Raw genomic sequence first — 27,349 nt, forward strand, 5'->3', positions numbered from 1 at the left:
AGGAAAAAAGCACCAGTCTAAACATAGCTGGACATATAATGCCTTTGTCTAAAAGCAGAGAGGCAATTTCACCACTGAACAGTACTGTGATGAGAACCAATGAAGTGTTATCCCTAAGAGTGTAATTTCATTTCATCACACACTCACACACTCACACACATACACAGACAGAGTGGCCGCGGTCGGTAAACTGGCTTGACCTCACCGGCTCTCTTGTCAGTAACTGTGTGTAAAATGTATCCCAGCAAAGCTCGGATAAACACTGGACGGCTCCTGTTTCACATCCACGCCACAATAAATGCCAGCGCTGCACCGCTGGGATCGAACATCTGACACACTGATTGTTATCACCCTATGCTTGGACTAATGTTAACAAAGTCCAGCAGCTCTAAAGCTCACTGATGGACACGTTCTGTCTCGTTTGTTCAACCCGTATTAAAACCCCCAAAATGTGGTTGGGTCATGTGCAGGACTTCAGGCCGAGTTCACCTCAGGTATCCCGAGGACTGGAGGACCGATTAGACGTCAACTCAACTGAACCTGACGATGCTCTGACAGGTATTTGACTGACATAGTCAAAAGATATGCAGCTTATCCAAACATGAGAGGGATCAAAATTCATTTTATAGCCTGCACTGCTTATGTGCATTTTATACCATGTCTTTATTTGGATTGACACGTGGTTACATGCGTTGATATGAGAAGCCAAAAGCTCCTCACCTCTAATAAGATCTAAACTTTGATGCCAAACTTTATTTTCCAGAAGGAATTCAAATATTTCAGTAACAAACTGTAAACCTAAACATCACTGTCTTAGCTGACAAAAAATATCTAACAAATATAAAGTCCACCATCACTACTGGTTGTGAAATGCCTCTTGCAATTGATCTTATTTATTCAGGTATTTTTTCCTTCTCAAGTATTTTGATGCTATTTACATGTTATTATTTATATTTATCTTGAAACCTTTAGATGTTAATGATGCTTAACGTTCCTCCCTATTCCCTTATGTCAGTCTTCTTTTATGTCTTATGTGTTGTACTTCCTTGCTGTTAACACAAATTGCCCTTTGGGGACAAATAAAGTTGAAAGTTGCTTCCTGGGATACTTGTCACCTCCTGAGGTTGTAGCAGATCTTAGCTGGCTGTGTTCCTGGAGTCTTGTCTGGTTACCTTGCTACTTTACAGTGATGACAAGAGTGTTGAAACCACCGACTGTAAATAAAGATGGACGACGCTTCATCATTTCCTTCCACTATCCAGAAATGAAGCCAAAATATCCCCAATTTTAACGCTGCCATCTTGTGCGGATGATGTCACGTCATGCTGACGACTAGACTTAGTTTGCCCTTGACCAATCACAAGTTAGTCTCAGCTGTCGATCAAGACATTTCACCATGTTTTTATCATGACAAATAACTAATAAAAACCAAACACTTGAACGAAATAACTTCCTAAAATGACAGAATCCATCTGTGAGAAAAAGTATTTGACTTGCACTTTTTTGTTTGGTCTGTCCCAACCATATACATGGAGGAGGTGGAGTTCATGGCTTATACTGCAGCCAGCCACTAGGGGGTTATTGAGACACTCTGGCTTCACCTTTGGGGAGCTGTCATGTCGTCCATCTTTATACACAGTCTGTGGCTGAAACCAGAGAACTGAAGGGTTCACACTTACACAGAATGATGTCAGTCAATTAGCTTTTCCAGGTGGTGGATGTTGTTTCCTTTGGACAGAGCCAGGCTAACCGTTTCCCCCTGTTTCCAATCTCTAAATTAAGCTAAGCTAAGCTGACCAGTTGCCACTTTTTTCTTCCTATTTCTGATTCACACAGACATGAGTGTGGTGCCACAGCTCTGAAATTGCCAAACATTTCTAAACATATTTCCCAAGATGTCAAACTTTTTCCTTTAAAGCAAATTTCAAGTTGCTGAAAGTTTTTCTACCTTTCAAAACTGTTCTTTTAAAATTATTTTCTTGACATGAAACACAAAGTTAAGTTTTATTTTCTTTTTATGTTGTGGCAGATGCTCAGTTGATAAAATTCAACTGGTTTTACCTTGATATCCTCGGGTATGAATTATTGAAAAGAATACTTTGCCGTTTGCTTTACTCTGACATAACCTGAGGATAGTCTGTGTGTTCATGTTGCCTCTTGCTGCCACTTCAGGCTCGTTACATGAAGAGTTACAGAGAACGACTTCCTCTTTACCCGAGTTCAAACCAGACTGAGCGGCACAGTCCAACACTCAGTAGAGCGGCAGACGAGCAGAACGTATCCCACGTGGTCTACATACAAGTGAAAAGACGAGCAGATAACTGGGAAGCAGCTGTTATTCATGTTGTGATCATTTTATTCATTCTGTCGGGACACATTTCTCCGTTGTCCCAAAGTCTTACACAAAGAAGTCACTGTGAGATGTCCGATTAGTTTGAACCAGAAAACAGGAAGAAGAAAAGAATAAAAACAAAAAGCAGTATTTGATCATGAAAACAGACACATTCAAAGGCTGCGAGGACACAATGTGTTTTCTAAAGGTCGTTTTTTGTGTCTTGAGGCCAATTTCCTTCGCCAGTCATCCATCAGATCTCACAAAGATATACCACCTGACTTATCTTTTTTTTATTCTTAGTACCTGGAGGTAGGGGGGGGTGGTTACACTTGAAATGTACAAAAATAAATGCAAACAGTATTTTCAAGAAAAGAATAACCAAAGCCACGTTGAGCAGAACCGGTCGTACAGTTAATGCTTGCATGCACGTTGACACAGGCACTGATCTCGACTTGGTGCCTCACTTAAGTGGGTCCTCAGTCAGGAGACAAAGAGCATTCTGGGAACTGTGAGCTCTCTCAGACAAGGCAGTCAACAGGCCGTCTTTGAAAAAAAAAAAAAAAAAAAGTCTGTCCAATCACATACAACCATACACAATGACCAGTTTGGATGAACAAACTGAGGGGAATTATGGGCCATGGACAAAAATAAAATCAGCAAATGCAATAATAAGACTGTCAAACTCTTGATGAACTTGTGTCATGTTGAAATAATAAAAGTAATACATAAAAATAGTGGCTTTACTCCAGAACCTTCCATCATCTTGTTACAATACAGTACGTTTCTCTCAATACAGGCTGACCCTAGTTTTTTATGTCCAGAACTCTCAGCAAACCAGTGCTGAGGCCTCTGGGTAACGTAATAAAATACAGAAATACTAATCACAGGAAGCTCTGAATTAGCTCCTTTACAAACAAACAAACAAACAAACAAACAGTGGTATACAAAAAAAAAAACATAAAATAACACCAAGAACAGCGAAAACCAAGCACAAGTATGATCTATAATTAAGGCGAGTTAAAATATTGCAGAATAATTTGGCCCCTGTGTCTCAAACAGACTGCCACAACAGTCAAGAGCTCCCCGACTCTTAAATCTCCACAATGATCCAGAGAAGGGAAGAAAGGATGAATCCAAAAGATAAAAAAGGAACAAAAAGGAAAGGAAAAAATGTGATCCTCTTTGGAGAGAAATTGATTTTATTTGGTTTCGTTTGGTCTCTTCCTCAGGAGCGTGTTAAAGGGAACAGTGAGGACCTCGCAAATAAAACAACTGACGTTTTTAAAAATAAAATATAAGGAGGACTGAAGATTGTTAATGTGGTGTTTATCTGAGATTCTTCATCTTCTGAGCGCACAATGAAGTTAGTGGGTGTGTGGGTGGGGTGGTTTGGGGGGGGGCACAGAGATCAGAAAATATAAAACTGCTGTTTAATCAACGACCTGATATGACAGATGCAGATGCAGCGTCCCCCTTGAACGTCCCACCTCTGAGTACGAGCAGTCGGCCACACGAAGAAAAGAGGGAGGGGACAGGAAGTCTGAGATACAAAGTGATGCCGACCCTCCTGTTTTTTTTGTTTTTTTTTTGGGACTGGGACTCAAGGTCATTCAGGTAAAGACCACCCCTCCCCCCCACAAAGTGACCCCTGCCCCCTTTGTTTGTAAAAAGGCCGGGGTTAGAGGAGTCAACTTTAAGTCCAGAGGGGCGGCTTCTGCGGGTCAGAGCGAAGCAACAGATCACCCAAACCGAGGCGGCGTGGCTGAGCGTCGTACAATAGAAGTCCACCGTCCTTGTCTTTGTGAAAGTGGGGGCTTGCCGTCCTGTTTTCACCAGTCTCTCCTCTCACGCCCCCTTGCCCAACCCGCTCGTCCGTCCGTTTGTCTCAGACCCACTCCTGCATGGAGCGCTTACAGTAAAGTATGTGACGCGGCGTGCCCTTCCTCTTGAACTGCACCACGGTGTACACCAGCACCAGCAGGCAAAGCGCAAGCACGCAGGGGATGACGATGGCGACGGCCTTCACCGTGTTGGCCTCGTTGTCCAGCTCGATCACGACGTCCGTGTTGCCGTCGTCAGCCGGCGGACGGCCGGGGTCGATGGGCATCTGGTCGCAGCCCATGAATTCCTTGAGGATGGAGCGTGGGTAGCCCGGCTCCACCCGGAGGAACTGGTTGTTGAACTTCCAGTACTCCTTCCCCTTGTAGAAGTAGGTAAAACCTGAGGCGACAGAAACAGAGCAAAGTGATTCACTGAGCACGTAACTCAACACAGTCACTGATTACAGCCGACATCAGTGATGGTAGTGGTTAGAGTCTGGACAGGGTTGCAGAACATTCTACTACTGAAAACCAGCAATGGTGAAAAGTAAGAGCATTTCTTTTCTTGCACTGACTGAGAGTAAGTGTCACCAATGTTTTGCATTCACGGCTGGTAGTTGATTCTTAACTGATACAGAATCAGGAAGAGAAAGTTAGTGACTGTGTCTCACTTTTTGTCTGTCCACATAAAAATGCATCCCCGCAGTTTTCACACAAAAATGAAGCCAAGGGCATTTCCAAATTTCTCCAACCCGCCTAAAAAACTCCCAAGTAATGTGGACGCCAGGTGTTATCATAGCAATGATGCAATTTCGGGTGTACTCTAATGCCTCTTTTACACAAAATGTAGCAGGCATACGTATCTTTTTTATAAAATGTGGGTAATGTCTTTTCCCATTGCCAGTCGAGGAGTTTGACCCATCTGCTTTTTTGTACCGGCGCTGCCATGTTCGACATCACAACGCACTGACAACTGAGTCACTCTCTCACCTCGCTGTCTTGCCAAAGTAACACGTTCTCCCAAGTGTCATGTTTCCATCACAGCTAAACGAAACCAGAGATGATAAAATCCAACGTCTACAGTACCCAGGAGTGAATGCTGATTGTAACCATTCCCATTGCAGACAAAAGACAGATGTTAGTGGGTGATAGTGGGTTATTTGACCAGGGGAAAAGGCGCGTTAAGTTGCTCTTTTAAAGTACAAACCAAATTGAGGGGTGAGGGTTACTGTGCTGTGAATAAACTGGATAAAACAAGGACGCTTTAACACTCTGATGGAAAAGTGCCTTGTGCACTGAATGAATATCACAGACAGTTGTGAAAGACGATTCGATACTGACGCAGCAGCTTCAACCCGACACAGGAACAACATTTAAAATGTGTTTGTCTGTGTTTGTTCACGTGTTTGCAAACTGGGTGGAGCACGACGCGCTGCAAACCCAGGGAGATCATTTTCTTTCTATTTAAAACCCTGAATAAACTTCCGCCTAACGACAGGGTGAAAAACAGACTCCCCCCTCAAACCAGTTGACAAACAATGAATGAGTGTCTGCCGTCTGAGCCGCTGTTTCCGACGACTCGTCCCTCGGGACTAATTATATCTGGTCATAGGAGAGAAAACACAACGACCCGGGAGCCAAGGCCCACAGCTCGTATCACACAACAGCACAACAGATGTCATCCAGAGGCGAGAAGCTCCGGCTGCTTTTCAAATCACAGGAGTGACGGGGCAAGTGTCCCAGTGTCAAATGAATGAATCTACCTACAGAGTGAGTCACTCTTCATGTGCTGATGCCCCCCCTCTGGAGGAAAAGTCAGGTTATTTCTCGCATCGCTCCGAGAGAAAATGGTGACAGAAGCTAGAAAATATCACTTTATTAAATTTATACACACTAGAGCTGCATATAGCTCAGTAATCTGGTGATATACACATCAAATGGCAAAGCGAAAATGTCTGTTGCTTTATTTTCAGGTCTGTTGTTTATGTCATTGCCTCACAAATCACTTTTTAAAATAATAACCTTTAACATTTACATAATTTCCCACATGACTCATATCCAGGCAGGTAATCTTAATGAAGACATCACAAAGAAACACTGAGGAGAGTGAACGTGACACAGAACAGGGGAAAGACTCGACCGAGACAAAACCAGGAATTCGTACCTACGTGGTCTGGGTCTGAAAAGCAGCCAACAACCACAGACCGGTCCCCACGGCAGCCTGAAAACACCCCTGACCTCTTCTACACACCGACACAAGACTCGTGCCAAACAGCACAGAGAGAGTCCGTGGATGAGCCACCGCAGCTCAATAGAACAAAGCCCAGACTCACACATTACCTCTCAGGACCTTGTTGAAACCCTGACGGACCAAACATTTAATGACATAATAATCAGTAAATGTATCAGTAATGAAAGAAATACTCAGCGGCATCCATAGTAAATTCAAACATGTTGAAAATGAAGGTACGCTTCTAGAAAAAGAATAAAAAACTGATTAAGATAACAAATTGTTTTCTTGAACCATGATCATAACTTTGTTGAATTAAAGGTTTGGCAATCAACTCTGCTGCCTCCTAAATGTCACTGACCCAGAAAGGCATGCTGGGAAAAGACAAGGTACAGTGTGTAAAAGTGGGTCTAACAGCCGGGCACTATCCTCAGGCTCTCCTCTTCCTCGCTTGCCACATTTACACCTTGCTCGCTGTTATTTATTATTCATGCATTCTTTTTGGGGCAAGTGATGGAGAAACGCTCTGAACTTGGAGTCAGATGGTGAAACAGATGAAGTGAAACAAGGTCATCGCCTCTGAAATCAGTCAGGGGAGGTTGGTGGTGACGGATGTGAGGAAGCAAAGGACAAAGTTTTAAAAGATTCATCTAGAAGGAGAGGGAAATATCCAACAGCACAAAGCAGAAGCTCAGAAATGACTGCTCTCTGCTTATATACAGTGGTGTTTATAGAGCTCGAAAGCCTGGTTCCATAAGTTAAAATCCTATACATTTTCTGAATAGAGATTTTGATTATCAGCCAAATATTTCCACCATCCAATGTAGACTTACTACAAGCTACGAGATTGTGAAACAATTATATATTCTTCTGTAGAAGCCACAAGTCCCTAAGATATCAACTGCTTTCAAAGAAAAACATGTTAAGTAGAAGTACTACCAACAATCGTCAGGTTTAATGGCAATGTCTGATTGGTGGAGCTCGCTGTTACCATGGAAATGTTCACCACAACCATGAAAACGATCGGATCGTAGTTCCTTCACTTCATTTCCAGTATACTTTTTCTTTTCTAGTCATCAATGGAGAAAATAGGAAATTTACTTCTGGAACCAGAGCCGTTCTAAAAGTGGGCAGTCACTGTTACGCTCTATAGGATTGAACTGTAATACTATAGGTAACTTTTATCCAATGTAAGTTTCTGTCTGTAAAACATCCTCAGATTCTCTGTTTTAAACTAAATGAGACGTCTGATGGCAGCAAACTCAACCAAATCTCAAACTGTGTTCCTCAGCAGACTGTGTCCCTTCACAGCCGAAAATCTAAGTCATGAGCTGGAGCAAATCACACAGACCCTTATACACATTATTCAACATTTTACGAAATACAGTTTGACATTTTGGGCGAGAGGTGAGACGGGCTGAGCTGTTGTGGGTTAGCGTTGGGTCAACATGACCCTGAGGCCCCCCCCCACTCGGCTCTGCAACGTGTTGCCTCACACACACACTGTTATGGTACCCGGTTCATGTCTGCGTATCTGGGTCAGTGTGATGAGCAGAGCCACTTGACACGCTGTCTGCGAACAGCCACCGAACCAACGCTGGCTGACACACACGCGAGAGGGAAAACACGTGATGCACACAAACGCCCACCATCCCCTCGGATATCGATCCACCCTTCATGCTCTGAGTGATGCCAGCTCCACCTGGCCTCGCCAGCAGAACCGCCCGGCTACGGATCTGGCGGCGGATACACGGTGCAGATGGCCTGAGCGTTGAGCACCACCTGTCCTGCTTTTTCCAACCTGGGAGCTGCCAAGACCAGGTCCAAACCCACCTGGCACGACACATCCAATGGGAAGAGCTGCTTTCGTCTTCACACCATTTCAGTGGCCAATGGGTGAGCTATTCCGACATGTTTCAATCCCACCTCCCCCACCGGTGTCGAGGCCCAACTGGCTCTGACCGGAATGAGCGCCCAGCGGTGGTCTTGTACTTTCTACTTTCCACAATCCTGCTCCAACTGGGTCTTATGGCTGACTGAGCAGGATGGACTTACTCTGGAACATTATGATTATGAAACAAATAAAAAGAAGGCCTTTCTGGATATAATCACCTCTTTTTTCTTTTGTTTCTAATATACACTATCAGTCTGTTTCTCCTGGTGCTGCCTGTATGGACACACTAACCTCCACGTAGTAACTGGGGCAAATTTCAATCAATGTCACCCTGGTTTACCCCCTGCACAGGGTACGCCAGTGACCAGCTGAAATCAATTCTGCCTGGCACGTGAACCGCGCTGTTTTGCCAAATCAGAGTATTGGACAGGACAAATCGTACCATTGGCTTTGTCGACGAAGGCCCCCTGTGGCGAGTCAGGCACACCTCTCCACACTGTGACAGGTTTAGGATAGCCGGGGTCCATGGTTCTCATCTCCTCGTTGTAGCGCCAGTACCTGAACCACAACAAAAGATGAGCCGCAGGAAGACAGAGCAAGAACTGTGTGTATATGAAGGCTGGAGTAAATAGGTTGAAGCTGACAGCAGACGGCGTCAGTTTGTGTTTATATCTAGTGTCTCACACACGTCAGATTTAAGGTTTCTAAAGATTTAGAAACACGATGAAAACATGGTCCTACACCTTGAAACTCAGGCCCAATTTTTAAGGATCTGAAGCATCAACATTCACAAATTATCTGTTTTTAAAAAGTGTCTCAGTTCGCACCCACCTGTCCCCTTTAAAGAAGTAGGTCTTGGCCACGTCCTCCCACCACACGGCCGTATCGATGCTCTGGGCCGGCATGCCGTGGCCAAACTGGGTGATGTCCTTCGGGTATCCAGCCTGCAAGACGGTGTCCTTAAACACCCAGAACTGCTTTCCTGCATGCCGAGAAAAGAGAAAGAGAGGGGTTGGGAATAAATTAAGTGGAGAAGGACAAGGTACAGCAGGGATTACCCTCCAGGAGCCGAAAACATGACAAGGGCAACAAACAGCAGGCAATAACCCGTTGCCTTGTATTACGGTGTTTGATGTTGACGTTTGCCTCATTTAAAATAGGACTGGGACATGTGGCGAGTTCTCCTTGCCCTTGCTTAGAGGCTCTGGGAGCTTCTCGGTGCAGGAGACCGAGCCGGTGGCTGCTCAGCTGAGATAAAATGAAACAGCAGGGACTGTTGGCGACCAAAGAGTCACATTGAAACCTTTCATTTATTATTTATTTATTTAAAGTTTACATGTCAAAGGAGGCCAAGCACGTACCTGAACAACAGGATATTCAGAAGCTTTGTGAGAATGTTGGTGAAATGTTCGAAACTATGAAATGTCAATTTTTTTATTTCTTCACCTTAAAGTGTAACTTCACCCCTCAGTTTTGCCTGAAGTGGGGCCACGATGTGCCTAACACCCCGCCCCCATCTCTCTCTCCCCCTCCCACACACACATATGACTGACACACCAATAAGCTTGCTATTATTAGCTAGGTTGTCTAGTTATGAGTGACGACTCCAGTAGCAGCTCACAACTGTTGTATGAAATAGAGGCTTCTCCCGTCTGGTTATTTTTCTGAGAGGCGAGACCACGCTCGTCACGATCGGCTGAGGAGACCATGTCTGAGGAGCATGGTGGTCCTGAGCTCTTTGAACCGCTGTCACAGGCGGCCGTGGTTTTGGCCGCCAGGAAACTTCGAAGGCACCGAGCCCTCTACTCCATACCATATTTATGTTGCAATAGTGTGTGTGTGTGTGTGAGATGGCCGGAGCAGCAGCAACCTTGTTTGAGGACATGGAAGAGCAGGAGAGGATTGGGGGGGGGGGGTGTCTCTGAATGATACACAATGTGGTGGTTTAGGGGTTTAGTTTCAGCATAAATTTAATAATGAAAGCAGCTTTCTAGACTTTTTTAAATAAATAATAATAAAAGGTGAGCACAGTATAATTTAGATTACAGCTCATAAAACACATTTGAATTTGCAGCATCTCTTCAATAGAGTTTGTGAGTTTTCCTTTTTTGCACCTCCTCCCCTGCTTCCTGTGCCGTATGCAGTTTACACGACACGTTCCTGAAACAGAGTGACCTCAGGAAGTGTTTGTCTTCATCACTTGTGACGAAGAGCGGGAAGGGAGGAAGTGTTGGAGGTTTCCTTGAGAAAAACGTAAAAGAAAGACGAAGATGACGAAGGTAGGGAGAGGAAAGGAAGAGGATATTAAATATTCCTTTTCTGACTCATGCTGCATACGATATTCTAGCGTCATTTCATATTATGAATCATGGATATGAAGCCAGCATATGTGACTTTTAACCCCAAAAAAGTAGTTCCAGTGAATGGAGCGATGGAGGAACAGTAGGACAGGATGTTGGCTGAGTGTACGGGGAGAGGACAGACCTGCAGTGGCCTCTTGTTGGAGAGGAAACTCCCGTCATTTCGCCTCTTTCCCTTACAATGCTGCACTCATTCTGGGTCGCACTTCCTCTGACCCTGACACAGACACTCACATGCAAACACACCACACCCTGACATTCAAAGAGACTCCCATCCCCACAAAGAACAGTTCAACCTGATTCACAAAGTAGAATCATCCTCTGCTCCTTCCTTCCTCCCTCCCTCCCTCCCTCTCTTCGACATTAAATTAGATTCTCCTTTTTATTCAGTTAGAGTTAACTCCGCAGACCCCCACACACCACCCCCCCATAAGAGTCTGGCTTCATCTTCAGAGCTGTGAGGGCTGCTTTGATGTAGCAACGGCTCCTGCATCTGCTGCAGTGTAACGACTAATCCATGATGAGTGTATAAAGAGCGTTGTATAGGGTGAAGATTTGTTCCGAAAAGAGGCTCCTCCTCCTTATATAATCACAGATACACACACACACAGACACACAGAAATTCTGCAACGTTCATCCCTGCTGCTGACCTCCTGCGCTAAAACGCTGCTTGTGCTGCTCCGAGATCAGTGATACTCACTCATAAGTTTTGTCCCACAGCCTCACACAGTTACGCTCGAAACAGAGTGTGAGGATGTGCAGTTAATAAACTAGGTCACTACCTGCAGGGGAAAACTGGTTTGATTTCCAAAGGCATCAAGCGGATCATTAGCTAACTGCACTATAATATTGAGTTACAGTAATGTTGTAATGGGAAAAATTACAAGTGTTTTTGGAAAATACAACAAATGCACATGTCAAATGATTATGATGTATGATTTCTTTGCTCCTGACTTTGATGTCAACCACTTGGGGCTGAAATTACATCAACTTATTAAAGCATAGTACATATTATAACTTTTGTATCTATGCAGAGCTGTACTTTGTGCAAATGTTGCTCTTAACGTTTATGAAAGAAAACATTGTCATTACATTACAGTTGAAGTATTAGAGCTTTCAGACACATTGAAAAAGATACATACAAGGGTATGTAATGTAAAATGTAATGGTAGAAGCATTTGTATCTAAAATTTTGGTTATGGGCCTTTCGTTCCAATTGAATGAATTCACTGCATGTGTGCATTTTCGTGTATGCGGCACTAGATTTGAAAATCAACAATGCAAACCCAGCTCCCTGTGGTATTTAAACAGCCTCTTGCTGACAATTCAGTCCGGGCCAAAGCAATTTCAAATAAGTAACGCTCGGGCCACAACTTTCTGTCCGAACCCGAAGAAGCCTGGGAGAAAACTAACTCAGTCCAAACAGAACCGGACATGCAGGTATTCTTCTGTATTTTGTGTCGGAAACCGATGCAAGACCGGACGGGAATATCATTGTGAGGCACACCGGGCCAGGTATCCATACTCAACCCAACTATAACAAATGTCAGCGATGTTTTTGAAGCAGCGGATTAGCGACCACACTTTCACACTTGTTTCACTGTACAGTACTGACACTGTATGTGTTAGCATACTTTTGCTTTTCTGTGCTGAATTCCCCTGTTAACTCCTGATGGAAAAAGGACTGACTGAACACTGGCACCAGGCTGCACCGGAGGAATGAAGAACACATGCTGAAACTATTTCTAATGTACAGCCGTTGCGTCTGCTCACTGACCTGAAGCCTGAACAGCACAAAGTCAGTCAGAGTCTCAGCTGTGACTTCAAGACTCTAAAGCCTCCTTCTGTGCCTGTATTTGAGGAGCAGTCGTCAGACCAGGAGCTGTTAGTCCGCACGCAAAACGCCTGCTTGAACAAGGACCTTCGGCGTTGCTGCATTTTGTCTCCTGACCGATTTTCTTCCTAATTTTTTACTCCAAATGGGGACAGACAGACAGAATTAGGCCTTCTGGGAAATCAGTGGCGCGATGAGGAATGGCATTCTGTTGTTTCGGTTTTTTTCTAGATCTGTGCCACCCCAGCCCGGGAAGAGAGAGCAGGGTGGAGTAATGCGAGCTGGTGGCGCGCACTGGGACCAATAGTCTGCATTTCCAGGAATTGTTTGGAGATGAAAATAGAAACTTGTTTGAGTGAAGATTTGTAGTTTATGTCCCAGCAGACTTTGTTTGCTTACCTACGTCTACTTTCACTAACACATTAACTCTTTATCTCTGTCTGCTTCCTCCTCTGGAGTGTAGGCAAAGGAGTTTACAAGACTGAGATGTTTGTGTGCTGCCTCTTTCAAGTGACTTAAGACACAATTAGCTTTAAATCTCTGTGTTTTGGGGCCAGTTTAGTCTAAATTTGAATGTGCGGACAAATCATTTCACAAATGGTAGAGAAATCAGAAGCACAGACTGTAAGGGGTGAAAACATTTCTAAAATATATACAGAGGGATGGGTATTGTTAGGATTTTATCCATACCAATATCAACATCTTATCGATACTCTTAATAATACTACTTTATAATTTGGTGCAAATATAAAGACATGACTTGTTAAGATGTAAAAAGAAAGAACAGTTATTTTACTACCGTTTTTCAGAAGTTGAATTGTTTCCTGAGTTTCCTGTATATGAAGGAGGGAGCAACTTGAAGTAATCTCACACGGCAGAGTGTTGAACACGGCACATTGTCAAACCTAATCACCTGACACTGGCAACTTTGTCATCAGGGAATCAGGAAATTAATTGACGTACTAATAACAGCACTGTTTGTTTAGAAGCTTATGAATATTTCTGTACCGATCAACGAGGAACTGGTACCAATTTAGTGCTGGTTCTAGCTATGCATGTTCATTATGTTTAGCTACAGTTATGGACAAAATAAAATGTAATATAATTACCTGCAGCAGGCACGTTGACATCAGTATTATGAAATATCAGACTGTTGCAGTACAACACTGTAATCTTCCACAGATTTACACTGAACTCGCCCAAACAAGATCAAGGCCTCTGTGTGAGTGAGCACGGTTACATACATTCAAGATGAAAACCCTCTCTGTTTCTGAGGTCAGACACACATATGGAAAATGTGTGTGGAATACTAAAAGGGCATGTGCCATACAAGCCGACAAAACCGCAGCCATGTGAACAGGTCATATCGAGGAATTCCTGTGGATGAATAATATACGAGCTGAATGAGCTGAGAGGCTAATGGAAACCAGGATGGTGCGGCCGCGTATTTGGTTTGGGATTACAAATCTGCGGGATGACGACGAATCAAAGCCTATTGACGTGATCTTACCTTTGAAGAAGACGAACTTGCCCTCGCTGTTTTCGTAGACGGCGTCTATCTTGGGCGGCAGGCCCCTCCAGAAGAAACTGATGAGCATGGGGTACCCCGTCATCACAGAGTTATCTCTCACCCGCCAAAACCAGTGGTCCTGGAAGAGAACACAGGAAGCACAGAAAGACACTTAAAAACTAGTGCCTGTCATTTCTAGTTTTCTTCACATTTGACCGTCTCTAATGTGTGGGACGTAGTCTAGTAGTAGTGCAGGATTGTCTCTACTGTGTGGGACGTAGAGGCAAAGTAACTAGTAAATGTAGTGGAGTATAAGTACAAGGTAGTATTTAAGAGTAACTCATGTACATAGTGTATATATATTTATTTTTTGGCTAATTAGTTATTTGAGGTTATAAAAATAGGGGGAAACATCATGATTGACAGCTGAGACTGACTCACGATTGGTCGCGCATACCAGAGGGACCTCCCTACTGTGGCTCCATCGCCCAATTGCTACAGTGCAGACTCTGGCTCCAAATGAGCAAGATGGCAGTGTTCGTATCCAGGATGTTATGGCTTCATTTCTGGATAGCGGGAGGAAGATGGAGACGCCTCCTCTATCTTTATAAACAGTCCATGTAGGGGATATGTATGCAAAGTAACTTGTAATTAAAGCTGCAAATAAATGTAGGGAAGTAGAAGTACAAGGCAGTATAAAGTACATGTACCGCAATATTTAAGGATTAAGAGTTATTCCGCACAAATTTACATCGACTATACAGTCAGTGTGTCAGAGGATCGGTAAATTACATTAGTTCTTAGATAAAGTTCCTTACGGTAGAGTTTTAATTAGTTCAGAGTTTCCTTACACCAAACAACACACGGCCCTGAGGCAGAGGAACACATATAATGAACTCTGCACGATGTAGCACAGTTGGCAGCAGCTTATAACATCTGATACCGGTGAACTCAGGCCAGCTTCTTGCTCTGCGGCTCTCAACAAAAACCTGCAGGCGATGATCAACCCCGGCCACTGCTTTGACAGCCGGGATGCCTTTAAGATCCGCAGATTCTTTCTCGGGTTGCCTTGAAAGCCTGGGCGACCGTCACAGAACGTGTAAGCTAGGAAAGCCATCAAGTGACAGGGGCAAAGTGATAGCCAGGAGCTTTATGAGAAGCCAAGAGTCTCTTATTTCCTTCAGGGTGGGGCGAGGGCAAGCGTGAGCGCGGCCAAGTGGAAGGTGTGCCTTTTTGATGTTGGATGAAACTTGATGACATAGGGGGGCCGGGGGGAGACCCAGCTGTGAAAGCCATTAGGACTCAGAGAGATGTCCCACCCTTTGGCAATGGACGGTCAATTGAGCGCACAGAACGTCCGTGGCCAAAAAGCCTGAGCTCGTAGCCAGGGATGCAGGGCCGGAGAGAGGGGGAGACAACACATCATCACACGCTGCCTCATTCACTGTGAAAGCTAAATAAACAGCCCATTTATCAAACTGCCCTCGTTCTCTCTCTCTGTCTAATCCAATTGTTTCTCTGGGACTCGTCCTCCTCTTTCTTTTCATTTCCCCTCGTCTTTCATACCAATTCCTCCTCTCTTGCGCTCCCTCACTCACTCTATACATGCTGCCCCCATAGATTTCAGTTGTTCAGCATTTTCTCCTGTACAAGGCCTGGCTCAGTAATTGAAAACAGATCAAGCTGTGAAAACCAACCCATTCAAAATCCCTTTGACTTTATATAAGAGAAAATGTTCCCTCTCCCGCCCTGCCGTCCCACTCCCACTCTGAAAATAAAGCTCGGGCGGGCAGGCTTGACTAGAGGAACATTTCAGCCGCCGCTGTGCAGACGCAGGAACGTCTAGAATAAGCACAATGGATTGGGTCTTAGCTGAAGCTGTAAATACTATACTTGTTCATGTTCTCTGCTCTGAGAGAACGGGCGGTGCTGGGTCTGTCACGCATGCTGTCTTATGGTGTATGATAATGCACCCAGAGCAATGTGGCTAAATTACCACACTCTCTAAAGGAATGTGCAGCCACAAACTGCAGGAGCTGCCCGGCTGACCTGAGCTGAGAGTTGTGTTAATGCTGTGCGACACGTGACTGCAGCAGCAAAGGCCTGCTGAGCTGATAAGCAACAGATGAATTATGGGAAGGCAACGTTTCACCTATATTTTAATAAACACGTACATGGATCAAGACATGAGAACACGGCAGCGCCACTCAAAGATTACTGCAGAAATATATTGCAAAACCCTTTAAAACAGACATAAAGGCAACAGATGGATCACCGAACAAACAAACCAGGCACAGGTGCACAGGCCCACGGGGGTCAGGGGCCGCAGGAAGAAAGAAACAATTCTTAGTGTTCCTCTATCTACCAATTCCAGAAATCTCAGTCTCGCAAATCTCAAGAATCCCACTTGGCATGCGTATTGTTAAGAGTCGGAGGAAGTGGAGTCTTGAATTTGGTGCGATGCTTTCAATATCGATGAACTAAACAGAGTTGAACGTCTTCTTCTATGTCCTCAGAAAACTGCAGGGGTTTTTTACCTCCCTGCCATTGTCTCATAATCTGACCTTGATATTTTATTACTGATCATTGTCAGACAGTATGTTCCTACAGACTGAGCATCTTTAAAACTCCTCAGGGTGAGCTACAACGTCTTTACCCTCCGCACACTGACTTTCTGTTATGTCCTTCACAGCTCCAAACTGAATAAAGGACGGATGATGTGGTGTCTTCTCATCACCTGAATGAAGTAAAAAGCTTTACAAGGCTGGGACCCAGACTCGTGGCCCTCTGCGAATTCCACTTCAAACTACAAACAAGAAGCCAATTGAGCAAAGCGTTTGTTTGGTGAATCAAAGAGCAAAGACTTTCTATGAAACGCTCCTGTTATTAAGCAGCACAGGGCTGTTCACAGACCAGTTTACCAGACATCTGTTACCTTTTACTTTCAAAAACTCTTATATTATTTATGATACTTAAACACAACCGAGACAACTAAAAACGGGTGCCTTTTGTTTAGGCTGTAGCTCTGAGGTTATATCTAAAGCGTTGTAATCAGCAGTGTCCAGGTCAGCCCTGTGCAAGCATCTGCTGCTGTGGATATGAGAGTGGTGTCAGGCTGACCGTGCTGCTGACCTCTCACTGGGTTAATGCCGTGGACACAATTGGCCGGACTGAGGGCAGAGCGCAGGTGTAAATAATTCACAGCCAGAATCCTGAGATCAGAGTTTACCAGCATTTCTGGCCAAAAAGGTCCCTTTTTTCCGCTGAGGAAAATAACTGCAGAATATCAGTTTTTTATCTTTTAGCACGTGCCCAGTTGTGTAGTGATGTCTTTGCACAAGCACCTGCAACTAAACTCACCCAAACTAAATCAGGCACGACCCTTGAAATCCAGCCACTACAGTAATGAACAGTGATGCAGCTTCTGAAGCTGCAGCTGTTTCTTTCTGTTATAAATCATTGTTCACTTCCATGCAGGTGGAGCATGGATGTGTGCTGGCAACGCCTCTGCCGCTGTGTTTAGTGTCACTCCCAGGAGAACGTCTTGTACAATAAAGGCGAGAGAGTCCTCTGCAGAACAAAGTATGTACCATTGACTATAGATGGCTGTTGATCTCTGTTGTAAATGGACAGTATTTATAAAGCGTTTTTCTAGTCTTATCAACTGCTCAAATCGCTTTATCCATTTACACACACATTTATACAGCACTTCTATACACAGTGCTTTTTGTCAGCAGTGTATCTTGCCCAAGGACTCTTCGGAATGCAGACTGGCAGTGTTGGGGATTAAACCACGGACCCTCTGGTTTTGTGCACAACCAACCAAGCCACCCTTTTTATGCTATAAATACGGTAACTATAAAAAAAAGTAGCTGATATATATATAGACCACACAGAACATATCGAGAAGTCAATTGAGACGTTTCTTCACTTTTGTGTCATGATGTGTCGAATTTTGATAAATTACAAAACACTGTATAACAATGGTGCTGCAAATAAAACACAATTCACACTAAATGCCTCAGAGCGCCAATAAAAGCAGTCAAATGAATCTTGAGGGAGACAACTGAGAACTGTGCACATTGTGATTGATTATCTGTCGTACAGTCATTAGTCACATGGTCCTGGGTGGTATTAACTGCAGAGATACAAGAAAACTTTAAAGTGAAGATGTGTAGCAGAGTGGATTTGAAAGATGTGTCCACAGAGAGAATGAGGCACAGTTTCCTCATGGCTCCTTTATTTCAACGGTTTCTGAGAGTTAGAGGAAAAGATCAATACCAAGGCATCTGTGAGATGTTAACTTTGTGTGCAGGATTATAAGAAATGACATATAAAACTGGCTTGTTATTCAAATTTAGAGGCCTTGCCTATGCTAAGCTATGCTAATCACCTCCTGACTGTGGCTTTTAGACATTAGAGTGGTATTGATCTTTTCATCTCCCATCATTCACCGTTTCTTTCTCTCAATTTCAAAAAGTTTGCAAACTTATTTCTTAGGTGAAGTTGACTTTTTTTGAAAGTTACAAACTTGTGCCGTTGAACGTGCTCCAATATATATCATGTCCATCTCGCCCTTCGCTGGGACAGAGACACTAAGAAGGGTGGACAGCTTACTGCTCCCTTGACCACTGTGTTCTCATTAAGGGATGTTGAAATCAAAAGTGTGTCTCCGACATCGGTGACCAAGTGGTCGATCCTGAACAGTAAGGGACCCTGCGGCGTCCCACAGTCCCCTGCTCTAAATTTGTCCACACGAAGGAAGGACGTGTCTCTCAGTGAGTGAACGTGGGGCTGGAGGCTGGAACTTTCCTTTTTCATGGGCTGTCTCAGGATGAGCGCCGGTCATGGACTGATGAGGGGGAGGATCCGACTGCAGTTCAAGAGGCTGTGCAGCTCGGAGCAGGAGAGCCATGCATCATAATTAGTCACCGTTACATGACAGCTGCGGTGAACTCTTACTTTTAATCACTCATCCTGACAGTATCGTTGACGACTAAATTCTAATCAGGTCATCCTTAAGTTCAAGTGAATTTTTCTGCAAGATGTCATGGGTGTTCGTGAAATATCACATTCAAAAGAAAATGAAGTCACTAAGCACTGCGTCCACCGAAGACCAGTCAGTTCAACTTTGAGTTCAAGTGAACATTTGGACCAAATTTGAGTAAATTCCCCCATGAAGAAAATATTAGGGCTTGGTCCTATTTGAATTTTCCAACTCTGTAAACTGACAAATTGCAACAAACTCTGCTTCCATATTGTACAGTACTCAGAGCCTGATGGGAAATGAGTAGATCCTTGGCGATTTGCTGTCTAGTTATATACTGGGGAAACCTGGTTATCCACACATGTATATAATTTGGTTTGTGGGTTGACAGAAGGTTGAACATGATGTGGCCACAATCGTAAAATTGGTAGCTGTGTAATTTTAGTGGGACATTTACTGGTGACACTGGATCCAAACAGCTGCACACGGTCCTCTGTGAACTTTCACTGACCCTCCGTTGCCTCAGTGAGGGAGAAAAACGAGCCGCTTTAAAAACCACCACCTTCAGCAGCGTGACTCCCTGCCCAGCTCTTTAGATCAACTGCCTCGTATAAGTCAGGCTCTTCTCAGTGTTGACCTCGTGACGCCAACTTCTGTGGTGGCTCTGATCAGACGGCGTGGCTCGGATGCCATTTTTATACTTGATTGAGTTAAAGTAGCCTGAATAATTCTAAATTAGTCATTCATTGCCTATTCAACCTAAGTAATAAAGAGTAAAGCATTAACCTTTTACCTCCTTTACTGGGATTAATCACTGAAGTTAATTGTACAGGGTCCCGTGTAACTTTCCTTCTCGTTAATGCATTGACTGAAACCTTTAAATCCAACTATATTACATAATAAAAAGCTTTAAGAAGTGGAAGGTTTTGAAGACAGTCTCCTCTGTTGCAGGGGTTGTGCACACCATTAATGTTACTAACGTCAGCTCTGACAGTCTGGAAAGACCTTACTGACATCCTTGATGTTCCCAGTAGATTGAGATTTACTTGGATGTAAACTGTTGTGAAGACATACATCAATACTAGAGAGTTGATGCCCATTGGAACCAGTTGGGACCCTACATGCTAGACTGGGTTTGGACAAAAATTATCAAATGATATTTGGTTTGGCTGGGCTATCTTGATTTACTTGACTGCATATGTCTGTAATCGGGGAAAACAAGCAATAACCATGTGCTTCAACATAACACAAGCTGATACTTACTGCATCAGGCTCAGGTGGGGTTCGGACACAAAAAAAACAGAATACCTGTCGAGATCGGGCTCTGTTAGTCTTCTCCTGGCCTTGCACGGGTTCGGACAAACACACTCTGTACTTTCAATGGCAGAAAACTGAACAGAGGTAATTGTCGGAGATGTGGTGTGAATGGTTCCTCTTCTGTTAACAATTAACAGGAACGGACCAAAATATTGACTTCACTCAAATGATTCTATGAAAATCTAAGTAAGATGAGTAAAATCCCAGCCAAACAAACCTCAGACAGGTTCAACAAGCCTGGCCTCTGCGCTCTCAGTGTGTTCGACCAGATAAACCCTCCTGCAGTCTTTACTCTAAACCCCCCTACTTTACATTGCTGGACCACCTGTGGACCTTAGGGCTCTCTGACTGCTGAGATGTCTGCTGTAATCACTTGACTCTTCCAAAACAATTAAGTGGGGATGGTGAGTGTAGCCAAGCCGTGCAGGACAAAAAGACCTGCAGCTGAAGTAACCAAGCCGACAATTAATCCAACAATAAAGCAAAGAGGAAATCAGCCTCATAAACAACAGTATCAAGAGACAAAAACTCAAATAAATTTTAAACAAGGAGCTGTAAATCCTTCAGGCAGCCATCATTTAACCAGTCCTCTCAATCGTGCATTGACCTTGCTGAGCTCCAAAGGACGTAAATCAAGCTCTGTGTCACTCATTGTGATTCCAGGGACGAACGCATCAAGACGAAACCTCGGTGTTGTTGGAGAAAACTGGCACAACTCACACTGCGAGGCAAGAAATATTAGGACCACCTGCTCCTCCTGTGAAACACACTCACTGAGTAAATCCAAGTCAAAACTGTGCTCCCTTCTTGATTTCACTCCCCCAACCACACTTGATTCCCTAGCTGAGACGTGGATTATGCTAAAGGGTGAGGAAATAATCGGAGTCCTGATGTTACTGGTGGTCCTAATGATGTGAACGCAGTGGATTTACAGCAGCACTTAGATGTGTTCCCTCGCATCCACCCACCTACACCTTTGGCAGAGTGGGAGACGAAGCTTCTACAAAACGGCCAGAAGAGACCAACTTTCATCAAAGCCTCCAAACTGATGGAGCCATGGGCTATTACACGCACTCCTACTCATTTAGCCTCCTATCAGAACCTCTACGGTTTTATCTTTGTTGTTTCATATCAATACTAACACTTTTAATATTTGTTGGTTTGAAGGTTTCAGGTACTGTATGTCTTTTCTCAAGGTTGCAGCGTGGACAGCGGAATAATCCATTTTTAATACTACAGTTCCCTCAACATAAACGGTTATCTGTGCAACAGCTGCTGTTTTTGTAGTTATTACATTAAAGTAATCAGTTATGACACATTAAAGTAGAGGCACTGGCCCACTTTGACTAGTCATTCTTTTAAAAGTAGTGGCAAGACATTTCATTAGTGCACTGACACATGCAAATTAAATTTTCTAAAAGCGAGTGTTACAGTAGATGCACAGTCCCCGTCTATAAAAAGCCAGAGCTTCCTCTGAGATCTGCAGAAATCTCATGGTCTTCAGGACAGGAGCTGCTACAGTCACCACATGTATGTAGAACATTGGAACAAGTGGATATTAGTTCCACCACAAAACGGACACAGCGGCAACATTGACGTTGCTTCCAGACATGCACTGAACTCTAGACTCTCCCCTGAAATGATCCAGAGGGGCAACCGCAAATGTCTGAGTCAGTTGCTCCGGATATTATCGGGAGCTTTTCCTGAGTGAGTCCATGTGAGAATACAGCAAGAAAATGCCCGGAAAATTCACAGCGAGTGAACATTTTCCTGTTCTTCTGCTGCGTTCGTCATGTGTGAAAGGCAAAGCCCAGATGCGATTTTCCATACTTCATGTCTGAAAGAAGCTTTAGTTAAGTACCTTCACAGGTAGCAGCTCTGGCTCCCAGCACACTGGTGGCGGTGCTGGTGGAGGTGGTGGCGGGGGCAGAGAGGACAGAAAGGGTTTTTCCCCCCCGAGCTCCACAAGCTTCTTATTTAACCAATGAAAACCGTCTATTTATATCTCCTTAGAGAAAATACAGCCACACTCACATGAAGCATCAGAGGCACTCTTTCCCCTCTCTGTGGAGAACATAGGATCGCTTTGTGCTGCCCCCAGGTTTCTCTCTGTTCCTTTCTGCATGTTGCCAAGGTCTTGTGCTCACAAGCTTAGACCAAGGATAAAGATGCATTAAGGGACATGTGTGCTTTTTCTCTTGTTCTGAAAACCAGGCAGTGTGTTGGAAGAAAGGAAAACTGTGCTGCACCGCACTCATACTTAGTAAAACACCCGCTTTGTCCAAAATTCCTTCTAAATTGGCCTCAAGTAACCTGGAAAAAGCTCCTTTTAGACATAATGGTTTCTATAATTATGCAATAAAATACACGGGGATAATAAATATTTAAGATAATATTTCTACAAGCTATAACCAGACTATCAGTTTTCTCTCCAGCCAACTTTTCTACTAAGGTGTAATGGCTTACATTTCATCCAAGTAAGCTTTTCCACACTATGCACATACCGCAATAAACATGAAGCAGATTATCAGAAAAGCTCCCATTCTCTGTATATTTAGGTAATCCTCCAAGTTCTGAATAAACTTATACCACATTCAACTACTGTCAGCTGCAGCTCTCTCCACAGGGTGTTTTCAGACCTACAGACCATTTGCACTGGTCTGAATCCAGGGATGGGATGTTCTTTTGTTGCTTTCATCTGCAGATTAGTTTTATTCTATAGCCAGAAATCTCCTCAGGTATATGCTGTTGGTTTGGAAATATTATGAAAGTACCCACAGTTCTCCAGAGTAGCTCTGGCATGTGGAGTCACACTTCTCAGAGATTCTGGCTGTTGGTAAAACGGGCTCCAGGGTTTAAAAGCTCCAGAAGTAAATGTGTTTGTTCCAAATCACAGGCTCTCACCTTGAAGACGAACATCTCTCTCCTGAGGATGGCCAGCGTGTTGAAGCCGCCATCGCAGATGTTGGGTTTAGCATTGGGGTGGGACGGCCTGTCCCCTGGGGGCAGCCTCGGAGGTCGCGTCTGCCTGTCTGGCTTACGGGGGTCTGAGGGAAGATGAGAGCGGGGTGGGGGCGCTGTCGGCAAAGGCTTAGTGGGCTGGAGAATCTTATCGGGAGGCCCTGGAGGAAGTGAGATAAAAAAAGAAACAAAAAGTCAGTATATGTGATACATACTTTGTATCTGCTACCAGCACCACATTTCTGACTCTCATGGGAGGACTTATCATAAATAACTGTGTACACATTGAAACAAACCCTGATTCACTACATGTATATCAGCAGCTCAGCAGAAAACAATACGTTGAGATGAACAGAAAGGTATTAATAATGTGCTAAATGTACACAGTGAGGTAAAAATAAAGTGTTCTGAGTAGACATGCCCTGGTGTCATTTAACATTCATGAATTACATGAGAGAAGGAGAGCGAGAGGCAGGGCGAGCGAGCGTGTTGTGCGTATGAATAATTGACGACGCGTGAATATGACAGAGAAAGTGTGAAGACGAGGATGTGAGCTGCCATGTGCTGACTGGGGCCTACAGATGCAGGACTACAAGACTGCAGTTTGAAAGATGAAAATGTGACAAACAAGCCCCCCACATACCCTTATTAAAGGATCAATGAGTAACGATGGGGTACAGACAGTAAATAAAAGTCTGCTGTAACCAGATGTGATAAATGATTTCACATGCCAGCGAACGAAGAGGATAAAAGAACTGAATGAGGCGCCAGTGGAGTAGATCTATAGTGAGCAATCAAAAGATAAACCAACATATTAGTTGAACAAGTCGATCGGGGGGGCTACATGAGAGGGAACTAAATCCCCTGAAATGCGCCCCAGATTGCAGTTATGTAATCAGACCCACAGTCAGCTGGACATGTAGCAAACATGCACTCGCACACTCACACAAACAACAACATGATGAGAAACCATGACAACAGACTGAAGGCCTTTTTTCATGTGATGAGTTTGCACGTTATTTCAGACCTGTTTCCAGTTAATGCGAGCTTTCACATCAGTGACGGAATTTCACTAAAAGATACTTGGGATATTATTTTTTGGGAACCAAGGTCGATCCAAGGTTTCAATATACATCTGACCAATCAGAATGCATGTTGTTGACAACAACTCATTTTGAAGCTGTGGAAGTAGAACAAAAAACTATTTCCTACTCTATCCAGTCTGATATAAAGTTTATTTGTTGGTTTATTTAATATATTTGTCTTTCACCATTGCTCACAGTTTTTCTTTTGTCTTTAAAAGGATTTGGTGATGCAGACTTGAAGCTAGGATCAAAGAACCGGTGACCCAACTCTTCATATAAATATATACACACAGCAGTGAATCAGTATCTGGCCGAATAAATCAGTTGCGAATCAAATGAAGGCCTGCAGCTTTTTGTTTCTCTAGTTTCCAAGTGGATTTTATTTTATTTATTTATATTAGACATCAGAGATAATGAAATCATATCAACACCTGTCTTATGTCTGTGTGTCCAGGTGGGAAGGAGGTCCTTCATGTAGATTCAAACTTTAATGTGAAAAGACTTCCCTGTCTGAGCAAAGAGCTGCCACCGCTTATCCTGTCCTTCAACTCTGGAAGAGGGAGGGAGGAAGGAGCGACTTGATAGTTCGCCCAGGTCTGCCACTCCCAGAGGGACAAACCCTGACCATGTAAGCAGATGGCAGCCTCTTGTGTTAATGTGCTAATGTAGACCAGAGTCATCTCAGCAGAGTGCGACTGTTTTACAGCCCTGCAGCTGTAATGGGCAACACTGTCACTGTTTCCAAACTTAAATGTCAAACTGAGGTTGAGACCACCGTGTGGAAATGTGTATATTAATGGGAAACTGATGGGTATCTTCACAACACACAAACAAAACTGGAACACCATATCAAGCAGCACATGTGTACACAGGTTTTTCTATTAATTACCTAGATTGTGGCGGCATGCCATAGCCTCATTTGACCTGCCACAGTTTCATAATGATCTGAAATTGTTTTTTACTATTCTTTTATAACATAAACGTTTTAGATTATATTTTTGACGATAGTATTTTGCACTGTTACGTCGTTGTAAGCTGTGTGCAGTGCACTTGGCCCCTCTCTCTCACTTTCTCTTGCAAAAATATTGATCTGTTGGTCAAGGTCAGACTGTGCAGTCAGCAGTACCAGAAGAAACCACACTGAACCATGAAAACATCCATAAAGTTTTGACCATCCCAAGCAGGCAGGTAGACCTCATCATAACACTATCTTGTCACTCCAGTGCGCATGAGGGTGTACTGTGTGCATGTTTAGTGGCCAGGCCTACCTCAGTCCTCAGCATAGCAGACAGCTTGACTATATGTACACATATTCTAACTGTTCAACTGATTAATAAGTCAAAATTCTTATTGTTGGTTAATGGTTAATAATGAGTGTACCTGGTGTGAGAGTTACTGAAGCATGCAAACATTGTCTTATTTCCAGCAGTCACTGTGGGATCAGCAGGTCGTCCCAGTGTGTTAATGTCCACTGTTAATGTTAATACAGATTACTCTGGAGAGGACCGTGACCAGACTGATAATCACACCACCGTCATTGCTGCAGGCCAAGGCTGGTCATATGTGTTTCATTGTTTTAAACCACATCTGTTTCCTCTTTTACTTTAGCTAGTTTGTTTAGTACTAAAAATGTATATGTTTATTTGACCAAAAACATGTGGTTTTAAGTTTGCTTCCCTCCGCTCTTACGAGCTGGGTCCTGACATCTGCATAAAGCCAGAAAGCCGTACCATAAATCTTCTGGATGCCCTGCAGGTCGTCCATGGGCAGTTTGAAGTTGTCAGTGTCCATGTACTGGTAGAAAGGAGCCATGATGGCCGTGGGATCATTGGAGTGCTCGAGGCCCAAAGCGTGACCGAGCTCGTGGACCGCTACCAGGAACAAATCGTTACCTAGAAACAGACAAAGGAAAAAAAGAAAAGATAGAGCAGGTCTGTCAGTGCAGTGCTCAACAGCAAAAATGTGTTTTGCAGCATGAACAGATGAGTCAAAGTGTTGGTCAGTTCTGGGTTATTTTCTGTCACCTCGCAGCTTGTCAGGTTGCACCTGTTCAAGTTGGCAGTGCAACAGTGGTTCCTTCACAATAAAGCCAAGTCTGCTGAGTTTTGTTCTGGGTGATTTAAATAAGCAGGAGCCTTTGTGAGAAAAGTTCCAGTCTAGTTCATGTTTAGAACATTAAATGGTCTGTGTACAATCCCCACAATGAATCCAGACATATGTGAATGTGCGTGTGTGAGTGTAGATAATCCAATAATAATTTACGCAGTGGGTTACATAGCATGTGAATTCCCTGACAGAGCAGGGAAACCCCTACTCTCTGTTAGTCTTGAGTCGTCGTATGACAGTGAATGTACCAGGTTGACCTTATGACCCAGAAACTCTCTGCAGACCCAACAGCCAGACTCCGGTTGTACTACACTGAGATATCTGGGCTTTTAAAGACATTCCTCAGCTAGCTTCACCAGCAACCAAAACAACAACAGAAACCCCTCCTCCTCAAGCTACTTTATAATGTTTGGCCAAACTGTCAAATCCAATCCATGAAGAAGCTCATTATCATTGTGGAGAAACACGTTGGTGTACAATTAGGGTTAGACAACTACGTCTGGTCTTATTTATAATGGCACACTGGCTGTCTGTGGGAAGCTGGGAAGCTGACTCCACTGCGACATGTGAAAAATGTCACTGCTGTGATTCATTCAAATTTTCTTTCCCCATCATAAATAAAAACTTTGACAAACAGTGGTCGCTGGTTTTTTGGCATTACAACATTTAAAGACACTAGACAATGGCAAAAAAAATTCTTTTTCAGTTAGAGTTCTAACTTGTGGTGGTCAACGGCTAAAAATAGGACAGAAAAATTTGAATTTGAAGGTTGTCCCTCTGATGCTCTCCCCGCTGTCATCTCTCTTCAGTTTTACCCTTCCCTGCTGTTCTCATCACAGCGAGAGATGCGTCAGGAATGAAAAAGAGCATCACTTATTCATTGTGATTCCTGCTAAAGGGGCGCACTTAT

The 27,349-nt window shown here is 43.8% G+C and overlaps 1 protein-coding gene across 3 annotated transcripts in view; it reads right to left on the bottom strand.

Moving 5' to 3' along the window:
* Positions 1 to 2,338: 2,338 nt before the first annotated feature.
* The window catches only part of LOC118098405 (matrix metalloproteinase-16), a 69,117-nt gene continuing 44,106 nt past the window's right edge, over positions 2,339 to 27,349 (bottom strand). For all 3 annotated transcript variants that reach the window (XM_035142177.2, XM_035142176.2, XM_035142175.2), the window contains 6 exons: positions 26,064 to 26,225; positions 23,192 to 23,409; positions 13,984 to 14,122; positions 9,111 to 9,261; positions 8,722 to 8,837; positions 2,339 to 4,555 (listed from right to left, as the gene is read on the bottom strand). In XM_035142177.2, coding sequence (XP_034998068.1) covers positions 4,221 to 4,555; positions 8,722 to 8,837; positions 9,111 to 9,261; positions 13,984 to 14,122; positions 23,192 to 23,409; positions 26,064 to 26,225 — 1,121 coding nt within the window. In that variant the 3' untranslated portion in view covers positions 2,339 to 4,220. The remainder of the gene's footprint in view (positions 4,556 to 8,721; positions 8,838 to 9,110; positions 9,262 to 13,983; positions 14,123 to 23,191; positions 23,410 to 26,063; positions 26,226 to 27,349) is intronic.

The sequence above is a fragment of the Hippoglossus stenolepis genome, chromosome 19 (genome assembly GCF_022539355.2).
Source record: "Hippoglossus stenolepis isolate QCI-W04-F060 chromosome 19, HSTE1.2, whole genome shotgun sequence".
NCBI classification, from domain to species: domain Eukaryota; kingdom Metazoa; phylum Chordata; class Actinopteri; order Pleuronectiformes; family Pleuronectidae; genus Hippoglossus; species Hippoglossus stenolepis.